Source organism: Macrobrachium nipponense, chromosome 30 (assembly GCF_015104395.2).
Source record: "Macrobrachium nipponense isolate FS-2020 chromosome 30, ASM1510439v2, whole genome shotgun sequence".
NCBI lineage: Eukaryota > Metazoa > Arthropoda > Malacostraca > Decapoda > Palaemonidae > Macrobrachium > Macrobrachium nipponense.
Window position 1 is genome coordinate 24,989,060 of NC_087218.1, and position 26,019 is coordinate 25,015,078.

The window sequence follows — 26,019 nt, forward strand, 5'->3', positions numbered from 1 at the left end:
ATATATATATATATATATATATACACAAGTAAATGCAAAGGCAAACACACACACACATACATTATATATGTATATATATATATATATATATATATATATATATATATATATATATATATATATATATATATATTTCAATCCAGGCACGTGAGAGGTGTGGGTGTGGGTGTGGGTGTGGGAGTGGAAGTATGTGCACAGACTCACTCACTGAGCTTCTGCAGAGTCAGAGCATAAGCGTTCGACCTTATTCCAAGAAGCTCCAGCCAATGACCCTGAGACAGAACGTGAACGAAATCAATTAATGTCAACTGGTTCTCAGTAACTGAAGCCGTCTGTCATCAACGGGCCACAAAAAATCACGTTTCCCAGAATCCGAAGGCATCTGCAATAGGGCCACCACGAGCGGTCTCATCGTCCATTTACTACTGTTATTGTTATTTTCTTTCTTTAAAGAGGGTTGCCTGTCATGCAAATCATTCGTCACTGTCAAGCCCTCTAAAGAATGGCATGGGTGGGGGACATGACATTTACTCCGTATATACTTCATTTTATGTACGACCTGTGCGGTGCTACCATGAATTCATCTGCGTGTATATATATATATATATATATATAATATATATATATATATATATATATATATATATATATATATATATATATACATATACATATGTATGTATAAACTGAAATTCAACACAAACGCAGTGATACTTGTTTAGATTCCTTGACATTTCTTCTCTTGGTAAGAAAACACGCATATATAGCATTATATCAACAATGCAAGGATAAAACAAGATTTCAAACACACACACACACACACACACACACACACACACACAGAGAGGAGGGGTGGGGGGGTAGCTACACCTACGAGGATCATTTGTTCCTTTTAACAACTACTCCCGAACTTGATGTCGGTGCTTTCCATAGCCTTCTTTCATGTCAATGATTCTCTCTCTCTCTCTCTCTCTCTCTCTCTCTCTCTCTCTCTCCATCGTAAATCACACCAATTACACGGTGACCTGGCGCCTAATCCCTCGACGCTGTTCATTTTACCTCTTCAGAATTCCCAAGGTCTCTTTTCCATTGTCAACTGTAACAACTCCACGACTCCTCATCTTCCTCCCTCTTTCACCTTTGCCACTCTCTCTCTCTCTCTCTCTCTCTCTCTCTCTCTCACTCTCTCTCTCTCTCTCGGTGACTGGCCAGTTTTCGTAGTCAATAAAAAATATGGGGACTTTTAAGGTGACTGTCACTTTTACCTCTAAAGGTCGCAGGAAATTCCCATATGTAAAGTTTGTGTGTGTGTGTGTGTGTATGAGAGAGAGAGAGAGAGAGAGAGAGAGAGAGAGAGAGAGAGAGAGAGAGAATTTTCATGAACAACACACAAATTAATGACTAACGATTTTAAGAATCTTAAGGAAGAAATATGCACTTGAGAAAGTTTGTTACACATGATCATAATGATATCAGACCCATATTACTGGCTTTATATATACAGTAACATGACAACTTGGTGTTAATATAAAATGCAAGGGATATAATAATTAATACCCAACCTCAGCAACACTTATTCTGATATAAATCTAAACGTTCTTTGAACTTAGGAAAAATTAAACATTTTTTCGACTCTGTCTCAGATCTAAAGTTAACCTTCTTGAAATGTCATTTTGCCTGCTTATAGTCTCTTTTTTTTCTAAGCTGGTTCACGGGCAATATAAATATATATATATATATATATATATATATATATATATATATATATATATATATATGAATTTTTATTACATCACCGTGATTTATTACATACATCGAGCTACAAGAGTCCTTTAATATCCAAATTGCTCTACCTCGGAATTAATATATTTTCATATATGTTGGCCCAGTCGTTAACTTCACTGAAGTCAAGATTTCTCCTCTGTCCGCTGGGCGCTGGTTCGAACCCACGATAGGTTGGACTTATCATTAAGTAAAAAAGTCCCCTTCGGTTAACATACTACATGAAAATATATTAATTCCAAGTTAGAGCGAATTGGATATCAAAGTAAGCCAAGCACACCTACCACCCAACCACAAGTTCCCCTAAAACCTTCCAGATACAGGTACCACCAAACTCGTCCCAATTTTCGTAGGAAGTCTACATATACTTCATATCGTCTCATCAGAACCCACGTCTCATCATCTAGACCCCTATCCTAGGGAGAGGAGTGGAGAAGAGAGGAGAGGAGCTAGAGAGCATAAGGTTTTAGTTAAAGAAGAGAAGTCGTTTGTCAAGAGCCACGTCTGGTACGTAACTACGCCTTTTTCACTAATGGCGGACGCTAATGACAGTCATTAAGGCAATTAAGAGAATCCCACTGGGCGAGCATTCCATAACGGAACGGAGGAGGCCGCGTTTCAATTCCGTCCTTCTTCGGGTTTATCTCCAAGCGTCTGGGACTTGGTTTTATATATATATATATATATATATATATATATATATATAATATATATATATATATATATATATATATATGTATATATATATATATATATATATATATATATATATATATATATATATATATGTGTGTGTGTGTGTGTGTGTGTGTGTGTGTGTGTGTGTGTCTAAGAAATAAAGTCTGTCATTTGCCCATACAAACGTACAGCACCCTACGCTTTTCGGGTGAAAATCTTCAAAACCATATACGTTATTTACATATTTTTGTCATATATAAACGAAGAAACATACATACACATAAATACATACATCACCATTATTTATACATAGCATCACGGTTTATATACTTCGTGATCGAGTTATTCTTTCACACACACACACACACACACACACACACACACATATATATATATATATGCATACACACATAAACAATATATATATATATAAGTAATAAAAAATTCTTCTGTTACAACAGGATACGTTTCAAGTATAAAAAGCCCATTAAAGCACTGGTTTAAAGCTAAGGGCTATATTTCGTAGAAGTGACTTCACCATTATCAAATCGTGATAACGGTGGGAGTCAGTCCACCGAAATATAGCCCTTAGTATTAACCCAGAGTGTTTTATTGGGCCTTATAAATATATATATATATATATATATATATATATATATATATATATATATATATATATATATATATATATATATATAGTACGCATATACATAAAACAACCAAGCGGTAGCAATTATCACCATAAATGTTTAGCATTACACTATTCATCACTGACATTCCATAAATACACTCGTACACCCAAGGACCTTGTATACACCTAGACGCCTGTATGGAAGTCTGGGCGAACGTATTTTCAGAACCACTTAAGATAGGCCTATGAGAGAGCCTTAATCTTTTCTTTCTGGACTCGATTATCCATTCAGATTAATTATTCATTGGTCTGTCGACCCGCTCTCGTTAGCCTAAGTAAGGACATAGATATTCGTAGGATTTGCATTTATTCCTGTCGAAGAGATAAAAAGATATATAAGAGAGAAAATCACCAAAAATATATATATATATATATATATATATATATATATATTTCAATAGGTCTCGCTAATCTTTTTTTTTCGAAAAAAAAAAGGGAATGATTCTAGGAAAATGCTCTTGAAAAAAAAAAAAAGACTATATAATTCATTCGAAGCTCATCGAAAAGATAAACATCACTAAACAGACGAACTGACCCAGTGGAAATAAACTCGACCTACTTAATACCGAATCAAAGAGGAAAAACTGTAATGCAGCAAAGATCAAGAAACGGCATGAAGGGAAAACCGCCCAGGCCGAGTGTGTCAGAACGGCCGCGCCATAAAAGTGCTAACCAGCAGACGCCGAGTCCTGGAGGAAAACCAGAATTTGAAATAAGACCAATTGCCACGTCACAGGAGGATTTGGACCTCGAATCCTACGACAAAAATCCCTACAAGTAATTCTAAGGGATTAGGGAAGGTCGCCAGAATTCCTACGAATACCTGGGACGGATTATTAAAGGATTATTAAGGGATTATTAGGGATTATCGAACACGCAAGGAAAGCCCCCGCCCGAGAAAAAAAAAAAAAAAAAAAAAAAAACTTCAACGAGGCGGGTTCGGAAATGTAGCTTTTAAGTCCTTTTCGCACAAAGGCCGGAATCCTTTTGCCAATAACCACTAAAATCACTTTCCTAACAATGGTCTTTTATTGGGAAATATAGCGATAAAGAAAAACTGTACCAATATTGTTTTATCTGTGAATTAGCGGTAAGAATGTAGTAGCGTGTCATATATATATATATATATATATATATATATATATATATATATATATATTATATATATATATATATATATATATATATATATATATAGTTATATATCATGACCTTTTTCGTAACTGCTTGTTACTTTCAGGCATTCTACAATAAATGTATTGATTCTAATCATATATCGAATCATAGAGTTGCGAACCACACGTCTTTGAGAACTTGCAATCACAAATACACATTCGTGTTTGGCGTTACACCTCTATTTCATTTCAACACAGACATATGTCCATTACGTTTAAGTTAAACTCAGTACCCACTGGACGAATGTATAAATGACTGTATACATAAAATACATAATTCTGTCGAGTAATAAGTAAACGAACAATATCGTCTCCTACTTACCTTTGGATGAGCACGTCGGGGAAAGGCAACTTTCGGATCGATCTGCAAGAAAATCAAACGGAACATTGAGTCATGGCCATGAAAAATTCAAATCTCTCTCTCTCTCTCTCTCTCTCTCTCTCTCTCTCTCTCTCTCTCTCTCTCTCTCTAAATTCTTTTAAACGTAAACAGACAAATATTTCCAAAAATCACTTAGTTTAAGCGTCACAACTTTATGAAAAGTCCTCACTTGAATCAAACACATGAACAATAATGAAAATAAAAGATAAAAAAAGTAAAAGCTGCAAAAGCAGTACCATTAGTATGAATAGCATTAGTAGTAATTGCTGTTGTTATTGATGCATCTTTAATGCTTTCAATTTCACGAAATGTAAGCTAGCACTCAGCTGAGTGAATTCAACGTTCACGTATTAACATGCAAAGAAAATCAAAGTACCTAGTTCACGAGAATCTTTTTTAAAACTTATATCTAAAGGATAATACGATTTTCCAAAGATAGTGGCATTTTATCTCCTTTAGGATCAGGTCCAAAATATATTCAATATATAAAAGCATATTACACATATACAATATAATATAATAATAATAATAATAATAATAATAATAATAATAATAATAATAATAATATAATATATATATATATATATATATATATATATATATATATATATATATATATATATATATATATATATATATCAGAATTAGACACGGGCAAACAGATATCAATTAAACACTGATAAAAAAAAAGACAATAAGAATTACTGCACTGCAGAACACACTTAGCAACTACAAGTACGCTTACCCACTTACACTACACAGACAAAAGAAAATATGCCTTTCACAAGCCTGCATTGTAAAAGATGGAAAAAAGTGAAACATGACAAAACTGTGAGATCTAGTCGTCATATATAACTCTTGATAAGAAGTAAGGGCTGCGATTTTCGGCGGTTGACATCACCGAAGACGACAGGTAACTGATGTTTCACCTTTGCAATGGCCCAAGGGGAATTCGGAACCAATAAAGTCACGACAACTTTTCTTTCTTCATGTTGAAGAAAATAGGTAAATATTCTTTTTACCTAATGACACGAAAGTCAAGAAGTTGTCGCAATAAAAATGCAAGACAATTATCACGCGTCTTTCCACGTGAAAAATTCGTTTCAAAGGGAAGCATAGTCATTTGCTGGTTGTCTGTCAAAGCAGTGTTTCGTAAGTGGATCTTTCTACTCTTGACATATTATTATTATTATTATTATTATTATTATTATTATTATTATTATTATTATTATTATTATTATTGCTGCTGTTTTTATTATTGTTGTTAGTCAGAAGATGAACCTTATTCATAAGGAACATGCCCACAAGAGCCATTGACTTGAAATTCAATCTTCCAAAGATCATAGTGTTGATTAGAAAGACGTAACCGCAGGTAAAGGATACAGATTAGTAAATAAATAGATAAATGGAAAAATAAATACGTATCTTACCATTCTGGCCGTTTCTCAAGAGTTTGCATGACAAATGTCTCAATTCGTTTCGACTATCAAAGGAATGTAGTTCACATATCAATTATTTACGACTATCAAAGGAATGTAGTTCACATATCTATTATTTAAACAGTTAATAGTTAATAATCTAAGGATACATGAGACAGGATTTATGGAGAACGAAAACATACAAAGATGGCATAGTACGTAGCAAAAGTCATAGGCCAAGAAGCCGAGATTTCCATGAGAAATGAATGCCTAAAAACCCCTAAAGCAACGAAAAAAGATATACATTGATATATATAATGTCTTTTACTGTAATGCAACATTATAATATGAAGATAAAAAGCCCGTAAAACACTACTTGAACGTTGCAACCACATCGTTCGGGTACTTCCCACTGTGCCCTTGTTCACTGGTAAGATATGGACAGGCGATATGTTACAGGAGTATAATGCATATGCTTTGTGTGTGTGTGTATATATATATATACATATATATATATAAATATATAAATATATATATAATATACATACACATATACACTCGGTAATATATGGTCTGTCCATATCTTGCCAATGAACAAGGGCACAGAGAGAAGTGCCCAAATTATATGGTTCCAACGTTCATGTTTTATAGGCCTTTTAACTTTTTTATATAAAATAAATATTATATATTTTTATATATTATATATATATATATATATATATATATACTATATATATATTATAGATACATATATGTGTATTATATACGTATATAATGCACAATATATATATATATATATATATATATATATATATATATATATATATATATATATACAAACACACACATACATACATATACATGCATAAGACTCCCAAGCAGAGCCCCTCAATGCGGTATTGAAATGAGCACAAAAGACTCGAGCAGCAATCAACGAGGGCACATGACCTTCAGGAGGAACCCCAGAAGCCCTTTGCGGTCCCTCACGCCCGCCCTTCAATGCCAGGAATCCAAGAAGAAAAAATCAGGAACCGCCTAATGCAAGTGTCTTATCCGTGCATGCCTGCATTTGATGGATTGAAGAGCAGCAGTAGGTGAGTGCATTCCTTCACTCTGCACAGCGCTCTTCCCCCAAACCCCCACCTCTCTCTCTCTCTCTCTCTCTCTCTCTCTCTCTCTCTCTCTCTCTCTCTCGCTCTCATTTTGAAATAGCATCTGAGGGTTTATTTCAGTTTAGGGAGCTCTCTCTCTCTCTCTCTCTCTCTCTCTCTCTCTTAACTGAAATATGCATCTGAGGGTTATTTCAGTTTAGGGTGCTCTCTCTCCCTCTCGCCCCCCTCTTATTTCCCTCTCTCTCATTTGAAATAAAATTCCTCTGATAGTTAATGTAAGATTTAATCTCTCTCTCTCTCTCTCTCTCTCTCTCTCTCTCTCTCTCTCTCTCTCTTCCTCAGCAATACTTCTAACTTTTCCATAGATGTCACTCATCTAAACCCTTTCACTCAGGAGGTATACTACCTCAAAACACCATTATCTCTCACAGCAATACCTCAAACCTCCAGCAGTTCTCTCTCTTCTCTCTCTTCTCTCTCTCTCTCTCTCTCTCTCTCTCTCTACTTCCCCTTTAGGTCTATTTCAGAGCGCCACCATCAATGTCAGACTAGTCTAACTTTACCTAACAATGGCCAAGACTTTAGGATTATCCCGTCAGGGTTATAAGCTTGCTCTCTTAGACGTTGGGTGTACCGAGACCGTCCACCTAGCAAGCTTCGCAGTAAAACAGAGAAAAGTACTAGGGTAAGAGGCCAAAATTTTGTGAGACGAATTTCGTTTGGTTGTGCCAAATGTAATTTTTTTTATCTGTGGCCGCAATGTTTCATTCTACCCGAGATATCATCGTCGTCATCATCATCGAGTTAAAGAAATAAAGATGATGAATTTATGAACTGATTATATGACTAAAAAAAAAGATACTTTTTTATCTATTTTTTCCTCAGTGTTTCGTTATGTTATAGATCTCACCATTTTCATCGGGCTGGGAAATAAAGAAGCTGAATATGTGAACTGATGTATAACTAAGAATGTCTGACAGATTTTATGAGAAACGGTGGAGCGTTTTCCTCTGTGTTGATACTTATTAAAAAAAAATTATTTGAAATTTTGCATTGGTTTTTCTATACAAAACATAAACATTTATAAAAACTTGACTAGGATGTTTATTTGAGCTTTCATGCTAATTTCTCTTCGTGGATTCCTGTTTTCTCTAAACACTAAAAAATAACAGTTTAAGGGTTGGGATTAATCCACCGGATGTTTTACATAAATACCAAACTTCATTGCAAAATACTACGAAACCACGTCAACATATATGCGTTCGCAGATTTTACCAATGCAGGTTTAAAAAACCATCTTTAATATCATTAAAAATCAAAGGCTTTGTATAACATTAAACATTACACAATTTACTTTTCGTTATAACCTTTGAAGTTATACGCAATGTAAGTCATTGGTTCTACACATGAATGAAATAATAAAATGACCTATCTTCAGTTCAAACCTTACTGCCTGAATCTTTTATGCTACTGATTTTCCAGTGAAAAAGACGGAAGAACCAAAAATAACCCAATTTCCATTCAAACGGAACAACTTGTGTAGTAAATACAACATTGTCGAGCAAAAATCGAAGCCAAAGCATATATTTTCTGAAGTTTCTCGTCTTCCGAATATCATTGAGCGATGCTGGAAGGCGATTCCTCAGAATATCTGGGGCTTTTCTTTCTTGTATGAAAGTGCGTCTGTTGACCACAACTCAAAGCTAATCTGGAACAAGACTTCGACTGGAAACAAGCTTTACTTGTGTCCACGTTGATGCTAACATATTCCCTCACATGCACAGCTATGAATAATCCAACTATACATGACACGGGACACACACATGAAAGCGAGGAGCAGAGAGAGAGAGAGAGAGAGAGAGAGAGAGAGAGAGAGAGAGAGAGAATTTAAATCACTGACTGAAATTAAAGCACTTGACTTAAAACACACACACACACACACACACACACACACACACACACGTATTATAGTATATGCATACATACATACATTCATACATATACATACATATATACACACTTATATCTACATACACAACATGGAAATGAAGTTAAGTTATTGAAAAACAAGAGCATTTTACCTAGGAAGTGAAAGTACTCGAAAGATAGAGGTGAATGACACGAGGTGCGTATACGGTTTAGAACTACCACTACATATCTAATGTAGTGGATATTTACTCTTCAGTGTGTGTGTGTGTGTTTTTTTTTTTTTTTCCCTCAAGAGGGATCCATTTTAAAATAAATGGCAAATCTACAAAAAAAAAAATTTGTCTTCTTCGAAACTGAAATAAATCTACCTTCAGTAGATATTAAATAAACACTGCGTTTTATGACCATTATATAACTTTCCCGAAAACAATGTTATTCTAAACGAACCTTTATAGTAAATAATAAAGCAATCTGACTAACAAAATGGTACATTAACAGAGAGAGAGGAGAGAGAGAGAGAGAGAGAGAGAGAGAGAGAGAGAGAGAACAGTTCAGCAATCACACGGTCACACACAAAAATGGTTAATCAACCGCTCAAGTATCACTCAGGCAAATGGATCAATTAACCGCCATTAGGAGGACAAAACTGATGCAGCATCTTCTCAAGTGGTGCTAGATGCTTCCCACGCCAGAGAGAGAGAGAGAGAGAGAGAGAATAGCACGTCGTCCTCTCCCATTTATCCATCTAATGAGGGTACAACAATTATCAACTCGTACCACTCGTTCGTTTTTCCCCTTCTACCGTTACTTTAAGAACGAACATCGCAATCTCCGTTAGCTTTGTCTGAGGTAAAAAGCATAGGAGACATCCCCCCTACCCTCATAAGGAAGGGGAGGAGAAGGGGAGGAGGGGTGATAGAGGTGAAGAGGGGAAATTGGTTATTGCTCTGATATACTACGAGTAGAAGGGGTTGGCCACGGAAATGGAGGAGGGAGGGGGTGAGGGAGATGGGGAAGGGGGAGGAGAAGGACGGGTATGGGTTGGTGGGGAATGGGCAGGGGTGGGAGAGAACAGGGAGGGGTATAATGGGGAATATGAAGATGGAGGTGCTGTTTTCAGTAAATGAGAATTCAGTGGAGGGAGATTACCACGATAGGAGGCGGGATGTCAAGGGGAGGAAGGGGGGGGGGGGGGGGTAAGGGAAGGGAGAATGGTGGGGGGGTTAATTAAGAAGAACTACGACCAATACGGAGGAGGCGGAGCTCCGATTGCTCTAGATTTGAGGAACAGAAAGCGAAAAACTTTAAACCCTTCGAAAATAAGTAAGGATAATAAGAATTTACACTGGGATGTGAAGAAAATGAATGTAAGAAAAATTGCTACAAGATAAACAATAAAACGTGGGAATCCGCTAATTGCTAAATTTAGAATGCATCAGTTATTTATTTTGCTGTAGTCTCTTTTACCAAAAATGTTTTGCTGTAGAATCTCTTTTACTAAATAAATTAAAAAAAACCTAAATTGTAATTTGTTGTCTGCTGTGCTCTCCGAGTTATAGAGAAAATTATAAATCTAATTTTTCAATTAGAAAACTATATATATCGTCGTCATAATAGACAGCATTCATTTTTACATTCCCAATGTGAAGGCCCAGAAGACGGACAAATCATTTTTTAAAAAAGACGAAGACTTGCAAGAAAAGAGAAGGAGGAGAGTTCCGAAAGTTTACGCATTTCGTTCATATTACCTTTTTATAATAAATACTAGGAAATGAAGCTATGCATCGAAACACCCTTTTCGGATTATCTGAAAACCTTCTTTGATCGAAAAGAAAAAAGAAGGAAAAGGAGGATAATAATCAATAATTGAAATAAATAATAGCAGGCTACAGACGCGTCATGGAAAGTAGAGGGAAGAAAATTCCAGAGGTGTACTCATTTCGTTCATAATACGTGTTACTAAAAAAAAGGAAAAAAAAAAAAAATGCGAACCGGTAATACAAAAACATCATGATCGGATTATCTGAATACCTTTTTTTTTTCTCTTTTAATGGAAAAGAAAGACGAATCAAAACGAGGAACAACTGAAATAAAGAACTGTGACGTGTATGCGTGATCACTATCCCCCAAAAATGCTGTAATCTCGTGAGCACGAAAATGAATTAGTTTTGCCGAAACAGAGAAATAATCCTTAACCCGCAAGAAAACTACGATAAAAAAAAAAGAATTTTCGAATTATAGTCTAACTTGGTTTTAATAACCAACACATAATCTTGTTTTTACTTCGATCAATATACTCAGTACAAGGCAATTATATATATAATTATAATATATATATATATATATAATATATATATATATATATATATATATATATATATATATATATATATATATATACATATATATATATATATATATATATATATATATATATATATATATATATATATATATATATATATATATATATTTACTATATTTATATATATAATTGCCTGTACTAAGTATATTGGAAAAAGCAAAATTCTCTTTGAAATGAACTGATAATTCAATAAAATATGTCACATTTTCATTAAATTGCGTCAGTCATGAAAACAATTTTGTTACGCGTATTTAAAAATCATTTAAAACGTTTTGATCCCACATTCACCAACAATAGGCCATAAACTCTCGCTTACCTAATATTCATTAAATATTCTTCATATGCATCCAACAGTTACTAAAGGGTATGCGTTATGCATATAAAAAGATCAAATCTGATTTGTTTAAAAACAATCTAAATTCAAGATTTCGTAACCTTTGCAAATTATCCTCGCCTACAGCAACAAAGGTTTACAGGTATTCTCAGGGTACAAAGAAGCATAAATAATGTATACGCATAAAGCGATCATAAAAACATGTCTCGAGCTAATCCAACATTAAAGATGCACAAACATCAACATGGCGTAATATTCTAAACCTAAACCTAATCTTATCTCATTTATATAATTCTCACTTCATTCTACTCTAGGCTATATCACAACCATTTTTTTTTTTTTTTTTTTTTTTTTGCAGACCGCAATTTCCTGGGTAACGTTTACGATGGCGTGTTAATTCTCCCTGACTGATTCTAATGGTTTCTGGTGTCAATTTTGCCACACGGGGGCCACTGCTGTGGATATGAACGTAAAATTTATTCAACTCATACCATTGTACAAGCAAAACTTTTTTCGGTTACATTTTTGCTATATGAACATTGTGTTTGTGAGGAGAGAGAGAGAGAGAGAGAGAGAGAGAGAGAGAGAGAGAGAGAGAGAGAGAGAGAGAGAGAGAGAGAGAGAGAATCAGAACAGCTTAGGAAAATAGACACATCTGCAAATAAAACAACAGAAGTGTACCTAGACTTATGCAAATAACAACATTTAAAATAAAATATTTCCGCAATTTTCTCTTTTACAAAACGTGCATCATGTTCCCGCAATACTTTTTCTGGTGCATATGATAAAAACAAAAAAAATTAACCTAAAACCTTTCTTTCAGCGAGAGTTTTTCAGAAAAACGGAAAGAAATACATAACTTCGAATCCTCATCTGGACAAAAAGAAAAAATATCAATTCATTTCCAATTTCTACTCCGATTAAAAAAAAAAATTACAAAATATAAGTGAACTTTAGAAACAATTACACAAGCATTATCAAATCTTATAAATATTGCTAGGAATAAAAATAGGTAGGAAAAAAAAATTACGTAGAAATGAAAGTATTTGGATAAAAAAAGAAGAACTCACCTTTTTACCGTCGAGTTCGTGTGTGGCGAGGGCCAACACCTTATCTACGCTCGAAGGATCACTGAAGGTAACAAATCCGAACCCTCTGTAAAGAGACAAAATAAAAGAACATTAATGCATGAAAATTAAAATGAAAAAAATAAAAAAAAGTTATAATGTACAATTTGTACATGAAAGACAAAAATACAAGTAATGTATAGACGATGCTTTCTTTGTCATTTGCCCACATTCAGTACAATTAATTAATACTTCATGTAAAGAAAGCTTTCGAAACATGAAAATATTTCGCACTGAATGACAGAAAGACCTAGCATACAATCTGAATCTGAATTACTGTTAAAAATTACTTAGTTTTAGGCTCAGTTTCAGAAGATAAGTACATACCTAAAGTTTTATAAGAATAAAAACAAAAGGAGCCGTAAAACGTAAACCTCGGAAATGAGAAGGGTAGAGTCTTGGATGCGTTGCAAGAATTTGTAATGCAAAAATGTTTCCGACAAATTTCTCCATCAAATGAAGCAGATATCAAATATGGTGTCATTCACTCCAACAAATTTCTCCAGAAGAAAGATAAATACTTTATTAAGCAAGAGGCCACTCAATTATCCAAAATTAATTGAAAAATAAAATGTCTAACAATGAAGCATTTTATTTTTGCTTAAATCAAAATAAATTATCAGTGAAAATAATCATTTCAGCATACAGAGAGGAGGAGGAGGGTTGGAGGAAGGCAAGGAGGAGGAGGAGGAGGTAGGAGGAAAGGAGGAGGAGGGGGGAGAAAGTAAAGGGGTAGGAAGGCAGGGAAAATAAAAGGGAAGAGCCGAGAGAGGAAACGAGAAAAAGAAACCGGCTGAACTTTAAGCAAATCCAAAGTGATTCATCGGCCGACTCTTAGACAGTATCATTAACCCTCGTTCTTCCTCGCCTCTCCTCTTGCAAAAACCACACTCCGAGAATAAATTATGATAAGCGTGCCCCACGGTAACCTCCCCCCAACACCCGCCCCGCCCTCCTCCTCCTCTGCAGTCCTTTTTTTTTTCCCTACCTTCAAGCACGAAATAAAGAAATTTAAAAAATGCACTGCTACTCCCATATGACCTATTTCTCTCTCTCTCTCTCTCTCTGTTCCTGCGCAGATTTCTCAAGTATGCACTTGCTTTCTAACATCGTCTGAAATATCGACTATTCCACAGGCGTAGAAATAGAATATACTAAATTAATAATTCTAGATCTTGCAATTGATAAAAATAATGAAAAAAAATTTTAAATGACAATCTAAAGAAGTAAATGAAAATCAATAACACGTCCACTATTCACTTCTACCTTGAGGTACAAACCATTACAAAACTTTGCACACCACGTCTCTCTCTCTCTCCGAACATGACCAAACCCTACAATCAATGCTTCACCCAAAGGTCTGATTATGTGTCTAGGGAGGCGCATCCGTAAAAAAGGAGAGAGAGAGAGAGAGAAAAGTGGGGGGAGGGGGTGACTATCCAGTGACCCAACATTCATCATATCAGCCATCATCAAACAGGATTTGTAGTGGACTCTTCGTCAAATCATATTTGCTCTCGCCGTTCTAAACCGCCCAAAACTCCATCGCTGCTGCATTTCTGTTTAATAAACAACCAAAATTTCCTATTTTTTTAACATTACTGTAAGGTATACATATATATATATATATATATATATATATATATTATATATATATATATATATATATATATATATATACATATATATATATATATATATATATATATATATATATATATATACTTAATTATATATATATATATATATATATATATATATATATATATATATATATATATATATATAATATCTACTAACGATAAATGAGAGAAATGGGGAAGAGAGAGAGATTCTTTCAATCAACATTCTACAATTCCATTTTCCCTCCCATACCCTGAGGTCAATATCCCTTCCCATACCCCTCTTAAAACACCTTCCCCCTCCTCTTCCCCTTACCCCACTCCCCAAAACCCAGGCCCAGCCGTGTCCAAGATTGCTGCAACTCCCTTGGTCGTCACCCAACGGCCCGGGAGCGCTTTAACCACCCCCAAAACTTTCCTAAGCTCCTAAATACCTGGAGGTCCAAATAACCTTAGCAAAAGACTCCGCGCACAACATCAATCTCAATCAACCATATATGTAAGACGTAATCCAATCAAGCAACTGGATTCAGCGGTCAATTAATCAATCAATTAGCCAGACCTAGTATTCACAGAAGCGATAATAAAAGTTATAAAACAAGAATCACCAAATGTATTCTTCACTCTCTCTCTCTCTCTCTCTTCTCCGCCATATCAAAGAGAGAGAGAGAGAGAGAGAGAGAGAGAGAGAGAGAGAGAGAGAGAGAGAGGAGAGAGAGAGAGAGAGCGCTGCAGAACGACATACAAAAGTTTTTAATGACGTTTCCAAATATCCGAGCTTTGGCCCGTCGGAATAATTAGTTTTGCTACGCTAGAAATCATAACAAAATTTAATATGCTAAAATAAAAGGGCATGGAGTCATCACCCAGTATCATTACCAGCAGTAATCATCACCATCACCATCATCGATGCCCCTTTATCGCCATCATTTATCATTGTTAGTCATAAAACGAATGTCGTCTTTACTGATGTAGCTTACAATCGTCGACGTTGATATTCCGATTAATAATTCTGTCATTGCTAATCAATGCTAATTCTCCAAATTCTAAAAAAAAAAAAAAAAAAAAAAGAGCTCAATCAAAAATATCCACATTTTTGCTATGAAACGCAAAATCATCTAAAGATTCTGTACATTAGTAAAAAGCTCATAATTATTATTAATGATAATAATTAATCATGACTGACTATGGAGTTAGCAAAATTACCATAATTCTTCGTTTGGTCTATACGCCAATTCATACACGACAAACAAGATATACAAAAATGCCAATGATACAAAACCAAGGTCCCTCAGCGAATTGTCACGACTCTTTCTCCACCAGAATTACCAACACCAACCGCCACTCCTCCAGCATCATCACCAACACCTACAGCACCAAAGCGCCTCCTCCCTCACAGCCCAACAAGGAGCAGGACCGGGCGAGTCGAAACAAAAACAGAATTCTAGACACAACAACAACTCAATCAGAATACCCGAGAGGAACCCCAATCACTGGCTTATATTTCCAAGAGTTGAAGCAGCAGCAGCAGTGATAAAACGAAAAACAAACAAAGGAAGAAGGAAGCAGGAAGAAGGACCTACCTGCCCTACCTCCCATGACCGGTGGAAGGGACGAATACTTCGCATTGCATCTTTACAAGAAGGAAGCTGGGGAGGAAGGGAGAGGGCGGGGAGAGGTTCTTTAAATCGTAAGCGTTAGGTTTTCCACATATATACAAACATCCGTTCAGATATTTACTAAGAGAGCAGGGGCGTGGCGGGGGAAAGGAGACAAGGAGGGGGACGGGGGAGGAGGGCGAAGGGGAAGGGGAACGAACAGGAAGGGTGGGGGGCGACGGGGGAAGGGTGGGAGAAGAGGTTCTGTAAATTGTAATCTTTTGTCACATATATAAACAAGCATTCATACAAATATTTACTAAGAGAGAGAGAGAGAGAGAGAGAGAGGATGCAGGAGGCGAAAGGAGTTTTTAGTGCCGAGCTGTTGGGGCCGAGCTACACCAACTTCAGCAACACATGGATTGTAACCACCATTAATCCTCCGAACACCGAGCAGGGATTACCGAATAACGACTCTCTCTCTCTCTCTCTCTCTCTCTCTCTCTCTCTCTCTCTCTCCACACGAGGACGTGAAATCTACAGGAGACGGTTCGCACTACATTTTTATTAGAATTATTCAACCTAAAATAAAACGCTCTAACCATTATAAGCTTTGCTTGCACAAGCTCGCGCGCGTTATTAATAACACAGTGGCTACAGTGAACGATTAACATTATTATGAGGAGCCATAATGCAAAAATGCCTCTTTATTCAAGAGGACTAACATTAAGAAAAATACATTTATGGATAATTATTGACATGAATGATATTAGATTCCTTCCTAGGAGAGAGAGAGAGAGAGAGAGAGAGAGAGAGAGAGAGAGAGAGAGAGAGAGAGAGAGAGAGAGAGAGAGAGGGGAGTAAGTTGGCGTCCCATGAGGCGGTTTGCACTTAACTGACACTGGCATACGTAAGTGCAATGGAGTGCCAAGCACACTATTGCTTGGTGTAATGTAGGAAATATTCTATTTTGGCGTTATAATTTCGGCATTTAAAGTGCTGGTATTGTATGGCGTTTCTAGTTCATTCTCAGCGATGAGGGCGACACTTCATGTAGCGTCCGGTTGATTTACAACGTGAATTAACAATTCAGAGGTGAAATTAAACAAAACCTTAACTTCAGGCAAGTTATGAATAAATATACCAAAAACATAATAATAACTGATCCTTTTATAAATGTAATAAACACAACAATCATAAGCCACCGGATAATGAAATGAACTCGAAACCTAATTGCACCCAGTTTAGAATAGCAAATAGCAACCAATAGATGGCGCTGACAATAGATTACATAATGATAGAGGGGTTACTTATAATATACAACTATTTGAAATTATCCATGAGCAAAGTCGATGGGGTTTTGTCCGGTGAGTTTGCAGAAATTGTGCGGTGTTACCAGGGAGTGTTTTTCTTACTTGAGGGAATAATTAACCCAACAACGAAATAAATATGAGAATCAATAAATAAATAAATAAAGTATATACGCAAATAAACATAAAAATTCAAATAGACATTAACAAATAAATGAAATTAAACGAGTATAAACATCTAAAAAGTAACAATGAACGCAAAAGATCCATTTTAGCGAAGGTCACTTCAACCGTAATGATGTGCACGAAGCTTCGTTATCCCAGACAAAAGTAAAATGAATTACGAAAGCAAATGGGTGGGAGAGAAACGGAGGGGGGGGGGGGTGGGGGGGGGGGGGGGCACCAATACTGATCTGGATTTCGGAAATACAATTTGGAATCAAGTCGACTGGAACGGGATACAAATTTCCGGGGAAAACAATTTCCTCGTGTTCGTTTATCGGATGAAGGCAACTCCTTTCCTCTAATACAACGAGGAAGATGACACTAATGTTAGTTACTACGGTTTAATTTATGCATCTTGGGAAATGTTTTTGCATAATTAAAACTGTGTCATCGAAAAATTATACAATGCTTACAGATGGAAAACTCTTGTACTTACATTTTTTTTCCCGCTTCATGGAACTCCTCTACTACCAAGGATGGTAACACTGAAACAATATCATTTCTCTACGACTCACGGCTCCTTAGATCTAGACCTTGAAACAGATCTCAGACTCTCAGTCGGAACAGACAGCCGAATGAGCGAATGCCCTGAACACTGTCTACCTTAACCAACACTGCTGGACACAGTGACAACAATGTATGCTTAGACAGAAATAAGCGACATGACAGATTTGATTTGGGCGACTTTCTCAATACTTGCAGTGCCTCAGGAAATGATACGGATGGACACACATACGTACATGCATACATTTACATATATACCTGCATACATAAACACAAACTATATAATATATATATAGATATTTTATATATATATAATATATATATAATATAATGTATATATATATATATATTATATATATGCATTTATTATATATATATATATTATTATATAGATAGATAATATAATATCTTTATTTATATATATATATATAGATATATATGATATATAATATATATATTATATTTATATATCTAATTATATAAATATTAATATATACTATATATATATCATCTATATAAGATATATATATATATATATATAATATAATATATATAATATATATCTATATATATGTGTGTATATTATCTAGTACATAAATATACTAGATAAATGTGTATGTGTGCCATAGGTAGACTGCCCCCTCACTACATATCACTAACAGTAAAGTATTCTCGTTCATGACATTCATTATATTCCCCAACACATCGAACCGCCACGAAACTAGAAGATTTAGGACAGCAGACGCAGAATCTCGCCACTTGGCAATCTCCACATTATTAGTGCTCTTTTGAATCAAGACTTTATTGTTCACCCGGTCTGGCTGGACAGCGCTGATCAGATTAGTATGTTCTTATGCATTAACTATGCGTGTATAAAAAATGAGAATGTCAGTGACCCAGTAAATATTTTTCATATAAATGCATAAGCTATAATAAATAACACGTTTCTCTCTTTTGTGAATACTATTCAATATGCAGTAAAATATGAACAAACAGATGATGCACTCTTTCTTTCCATTACATACCCACAAACGCACACAAATAAATCTTTATCTAATCAAAGTGTAAAGTGATCTTGGCCCCTACACTTACTTGAGAGAGAGAGAGAGAGAGAGAGAGAGAGAGAGAGAGAGAGAGAGAGAGAGAGAGAGAGAGAGAGAGAGAGAGAGAGAATCTAAGACTAAATAACGAATTATCTCACATGCTACAAGCATACGCAGAACCCCTAACCCAAAGTCCAGAGAGAGAGAGAGAGAGAGAGAGAGAGAGAGGAGAGACAGAGGAGAGACAGAGAAGAGGAGGAGAGAGATTCTAAAGGACTAGGGAGGGAGAATATAAGACTAAATAATGAATTATCCCACATGCTACAAGCATACGCACAAACCCAAATCCAGAGAGAGAGAGAGAGAGAGAGGAGAGTTTCAATGCATGGCACCTCATTAATGAGATGACCTAATGATTAATGTTTCTATTGAGAGGGAGAGACCTTACCTTACCTTACAGACCTTACATCTTGTTCGTGTAGCCCCAGGTCCCTCAGTGTGAGGCACCTCTAATGTCTACCAGAGAGTTGCTAGTGCATCTTCCGGTATATTTTGCATCTTCCAATCTTGGATGGTCTGGGATGCAGCTTAGATATTTGTCGAGCTTATTCTTAAACACATCTACGCTCACTCCAGATATGTTCCTCAGATGAGCTGGCAACGCATTGAATAGACGCTACATTGTCGATGCAGGTGCGTAGTGGATTAATGTCCAGTGTGCTTTCCTTATTTTTCCTGGTATAGTTTTGGGCACTATTAATCTACCTCTGCTTGCTCTTTATAATATTTTTAGCTCCATGATGTTTTCGGCAATTCCTTCTATCTGTTTCCATGCCTGAATTATCAATTAGCGTTCTCTTCTCCTTTCTAGACTATATAATTTTAAGGATTGTAGTCTTTCCCAGTAGTCAAGATCCTTAACTTCTTCTATTCTAGCTGTAAAGTACCTTTGTACACTCTATTTTGTGCATATCCTTTTGATAGTGTGGGTACCATATCATATTCAATATTCAAGTGGACTACGAACATACGTTTTATTAAGCATAATCATGTGTTCAGCTTTTCCTGCTTTTGAAGTGCCGTAACAACATTCCCATTTTTGCTTTACATTTTGCCAATAGAATTGCTATTTGATCATTGCATAACATGTTCCTATTCAACATCACACCAAGGTCTTTAACTGCTTCCTTATTTGTGATTGTCTCATTATTAGGTCCCCTATATGCATATAGCTTTCCTTCTCTGTCTCCATAATTTATTGATTCAAATTTATCAGAGTTAAATACCATCCTATTTACCTCTGCCCAATCATATACTTTGTTAAGGTCTCTTTGTAGCGCGTTCCTATCTTCATCACAAGTAATTTCTCTACTTATTCTTGTGTCATCAGCGAAAACTACTCACTAACGAGTCCTTAACATTACTGTCTATGTCTGCAATCATAATAACAAACAGTAATGCAGCTAACACCATACCTTGTGGCAAAAAACACCGGATATTACCTTAGCTTCATCCGATTTCTCATCGTTTGCCATAACTATCTGTTTTCTGCTGTGTAAAAATTCTTTTAACCACTTTGTCTTAATAATATTGCAAGTGGCTTTGCGATGGAATGAACTATTTTCTTTAACAAAATAGCAGTGACACCATCAGGCCCAGCTGCAGCTCCATTTTTAATTTCATTAATAGCCTGCACAATATCAGCTTCATTAATATCTATGTCTGCTAAATATTCACTATTTTCGTCCCTTATTTCTGTATCATTATCTTCATTATTATAAATTCTAGTGGTGAATTCTCTCTTCTATCTTCTGCCAATATGTTGCATATTTCCCTTTCTTTTCATTCGTTAATCCTCAATTCTTAGAGGGCCTATTTCTATTCTTCTTTTATTCATCTTTTTCGCATAAGAGTTCAATAGTTTGGGGTTTTGCATGATATTTACTGGAGTTTTTTCTTCAAAGTCCCGTTTTTCATTTTCTTTTGATTGTATAATCTTTTGTTCTGCATTTTCTATCTTACTTTTTAGTTCGATCACTTTCCATGCATTTTTTTTTTTTTTTGCAAGACCTTTTTTTCACTTTCTGATTTTTTTGGACAAAAAGATCCTACTGTCTCTTGGATGTATTGACTGATGTTTACTTTTTTTCTTCGGTATATATTTATCCACTATTTTCTCTAATATTTTATATAATATCTCTGTATTTACCTTTATATCATCACTAACGAAAATGTTATCCCAATCTTTGTTTAATTCTTCATTTATTTCTGACCATTTCATATTTTTACTGAGAGAGAGATAGAAAGAGAGAGAGAATCTAAGACTGAATAATGAATTACCTCACAAGTAACATACGCAGAACCCCTAACCCCAAGTCCAGAGAGAGAGAGAGAGAGAGAGAGAGAGAGAGAGAGAGAGAGAGAGAGAGTCTAAGACTACGGGAGAATATAAGACTTAATAATGAATTATTTCACACGCTATAAGCATACGCAGAACCCCTAACCCCAAGTCCAGAGAGAGAGAGAGAGAGAAAGAGAGAGAGAGAGAGAGAGAGAGAGAGAGAGATGCTGCTCCTGCTGCATTTCAGCACGGGAAAGCAGTACCAAGTTAATGAAGCTGATGCAGAGGATGCTTCACTGAGTACAGCAAACATTTCTGAACGTGAACACGAAACTTGAGCCTCGAACGAACGGTTTGTTCAACAGCCATGTTAAATAACGGGGAACGGAAATTAGACGGCGCTGCATACCGTAAATCGTACCTTGAATGTTTAACAGCAAATCTTTGTAAGTTTTTATTGCAATCAGTACTTGATATCCTCGAATTGAAGTATATATTTACCATGAAGATTAGCATAAGGGTGTACCGCTAAAGAGATACTTTTTCAATATGTGGAAATTGCCTAATGTTTAAATAACTATTTAATATGTTTTTAAATACAGAGTATCTTCTGGACACTGCCAATGACGAAACGAGTAACTAATAATAGCACTCCATATTTCTATTGCTCCAGTCTCCAGTTTCATTCCAAGTAACTGGAACGCAAATACATTACCAAATTAACATAAACAAAAGTAAAACTCGATGACAAAATCCAAACAGAGCTGTATTTTTGTGGAAAAAAAAACAATTAAACTGCTTTCATCGTATCCTGAGTAAAAAAATAAATAAATATAAACTCAATGTGCGCAAATCTTCGAGGAGGAGGAGGAGGAGGAGGAGGAAGGATTGAAGGCCAAAAACACAGGAGGAGGAGGAGGAGGAGGAGGAGGATACGGCCTTTCCTCTCTAGGCAGCAGCAGGTTTTCCGGAAGTTATGCTCCTACCACGCTCCTCCTGTCGAGTCATCTAATGGTCGCAGGAATGAGCTTCCCGTTTCAATCTTTATTCACCCTGTTAAAGTCAAGGAAATTTCCGAATATCTGGCCGCTCCATTCTATTTTTTTTTCTTTTTCGGGTAGGGGGGAGGGGCGTTGGTGGCTGATGGCCCACCGCACCTCCGAGATAGAGGAAGGGATTCAGGACATGTCGACGAACGAGAGGGTATTTTTAAAGCGTTCGCAACGTCTACGATCTTCTCTGAGTCCTGTCTTAGAATTGGCGGCCTGAAACAACCCAACTTTGAAAGAGGAATCATAGAATAACAGGATTGTGTTTTTACATCACCTAATAAAATGGACAAACTGTGGCGATCTTCAAGACGTCTACGAAAACGTTTCAACAACACCGAGTCTAAAAGAAGCCTAGCCCAATTTGGAAAGAGGAACCAACCACTAACAGCAGTACATTTAGAGGTCGTCTAAAAAACACAAGCTTGACCCGGAAAGGTAACCAAACAATGAGGTAAATTAAGGAGTCATTTAAAATGAACAGAAACTATTGCTAGTATGGATGAATGGGTTTACAGTTTTCAATCAAGACCAACCATCGTCATTGAGAGCTATTATGGTATACACATACGTATCCCACCGCGCTGAAAAATATAACCAAAACCGATATCAAACCAAACCAATATAAAAAACAGAAATTTAAATCAAATTAAATAAAAAATAGTATTCCAAACCCACAAGCCACAACCTGTATTGAACGTGACCCATCGACTGTCTTCTCCGAAACCTGACAATGTCTGTCAATGAGACTACTGAAATGAATGCGTGCAAAAGAGGTCGAAATGACCTACAATATTAATGTGCCTCTATTAATGTATCGCCAGTCCCACACTAATGCCTAAAATGAATGTCCCAGCTTCTAACCTTTCAAAATTGGAAGAGCTCCTATCCAGCAATAATAATAAAACACGTTTTATAATTTGGAATACTAATGCGCAGTTTAATGTATAATCTGCGATTAAATTATTCAACGCCCACCGTATGAAATATGTAAACGCCCTGTGGGCTATTAAATAAAAATTCTCTCTCTCTCTCTCACACACACACACATACGCACAATATATATATATATATATATATATATATATATATATATATATATATATATAGTATATATATATATATATATATATATATATGTCGTTTCTACATAAATGTTTCAACATTAAATACACATATCTATGGCACATGTAGATTTTCTTGGACAACAAAATTCTCTCTCTCTCTCTCTCTCTCTCTCTCTCCAAAGGCCTCCCTCCTTCAACGCGCCCACTCGGTCCAATCATCGATCGAGACTAGAATTTGATCCTAAAAAGTTTTTAAATAAGATTAAGCCCAGATCCCGCGAGGGGTATAATCAACCGAAGACTGTTCGGTGGCCCCCAAGGCGAGTAATGACGCTGCTGAAGGGATTAATCATAAGGAGAGCCATCTCTCTCTCTCTCTCTCTCTCTCCTCTCGTCTCTCTCTTCTCTTCTCCTCTTCTCTCTCTCTCTCTCTCTCTCAATCGTCTACATCACCCCAGTTCCTGGTAGTAACTAATTTCACCACGACTAATACTAGTACTACTACTACTACAACCTACCATTACTACCACATACAATCCATATAAATACTACATTCAGAAAGGAAGAGAGTTTAGCCCGAAATATTTCAAAACCAGGTGACCCTCAGCGGAAGCATCAGGGGAATTTAACAATTCCTAATCTCCATGCGCAGTATGAAGAAGAATAAGAATTTCAAAAAGGTAAGGCAGATGAGTAGCAGGAGGAGAAGGAGGAGGTAAAGACGGGAGAGGAGGATGAGAAGACCTAGAAGAGACGCTGATGCTACAGAAGCTGGCAATTCTTTCCTTCCAAAATCTGGGAAGGACAGCAAAGGTCGCAGCAAGGAAAATCGTGATGCCTAAGCGGGCAAATTAGTACCACTTCAACCCACTTTTGTGAAGAGTTTCTATTCATCCCCAAATATCCAAGAGGGAAGAAGATATCCCCGTCACTCACAGACAGGAACCCAATTTTCATTAATAAATATATATATGTATATATCTATCTATCTATCTATCTATCTATATATATATATATATATATATATATATATATTATATATATATATATATTAAGATTTGAGAGAGAGAGAGAGAGAGAGAGAGAGAGAGAGAGAGAGAGAGAGAGTAGTGCCCTGCTTGAGTCAACGTTACTAAGATACCTCGAAGAGGTGAGCTTTCATGTCGCGTCCTCCCCGAGAGCGCAACATATATATATATATATATATATATAATATATATATATATATATATATATATAGTACATACATACATGCATATACAACTTGACACACGCAGCAGAAATAACAGAAAAGTGACAAGCACGCACATACCACGGGCAAAGGTTATGTGCTTAACGGTTTTGCAATGCTATTTTTCCGCTGTCAAATAAACACCATAACCGCCATTTCCTTATCTATCTGCGAATCCCAATAGATTTTCAAAACAGCGAAATGTTGCACCATTTCCACTTCCGACCCTCCCGATATTTTTTCCATTAATATTATAAAAAAATAATATTGCTTTTGCTCGCGCGATCATACCGAAACTTTTTAAATAAATATGGAGTTTATACGCATGCAAATGTATTTTTGTTTATATAAGTACTCGGGGATAAACAGATAAATCTGTTTCCCCAACGGACGGACGGCCTGACGAAAACATAAAAAATAGAAAATAAAAATACGGACAGGCTCAGGAAGGAGGCCATGCCCGTGCTTGCAAGTGCGCATGCGTTATTTCGTGAGCGGCTCTGGTTCCAAATAAAACGAAATATTGAACCCGACGTATTTTCACAGCGAATAGCATACTTCCACCACGAAGTACACTTGGTAAATATTTAACCGTAAAAAGGAGTGGGGGTTGGGGGTGGTGGGGGAGGGCTGAATTTGTTGCAGCTCATTCTCTTTTATGAATTATGCATAAAATTAATCGAAGCAATACCGGCTCCTCCCCCGTCGCAAATTAAAAGCAATACGGTCGCGTCCACAATGACTGTCAATAACGAACACAATAATTGATATTCTGAAATGGAAATTCTCTCTCTCTCTCTCTCTCTCTCTCTCTCTCTCATATCAAGAAGGAACTTCTAACATCCATTTGGAAAGTGTTAGCAATGGTATTACGGAAAGACTCGTTAAAAAAAAAAAATAAAAAAAAATAATACGATAACACAAATAGGTTGAGAATAATTTCAGATAGATATGACTCCAAGTACAGTCATGTATTTAATGTCATTAAGATTAAGACTGATTTAGTAGATGTCATGTTCCACACGAAGAGTGATTT

At 36.0% G+C, this 26,019-nt stretch overlaps 1 protein-coding gene across 4 annotated transcripts in view; it reads right to left on the reverse strand.

Moving 5' to 3' along the window:
- Positions 1-26,019, reverse strand: part of LOC135202375 (RNA-binding protein Musashi homolog Rbp6-like) — a 1,243,940-nt gene that overhangs the window by 905,482 nt on the left and 312,439 nt on the right. For all 4 annotated transcript variants that reach the window (XM_064231739.1, XM_064231737.1, XM_064231738.1 and 1 more), the window contains exons 4-5: positions 12,937-13,021; positions 4,649-4,690 (exon numbers count right to left, since the gene is read on the reverse strand). In XM_064231739.1, the coding sequence (XP_064087809.1) occupies positions 4,649-4,690; positions 12,937-13,021 (127 nt within the window). The remainder of the gene's footprint in view (positions 1-4,648; positions 4,691-12,936; positions 13,022-26,019) is intronic.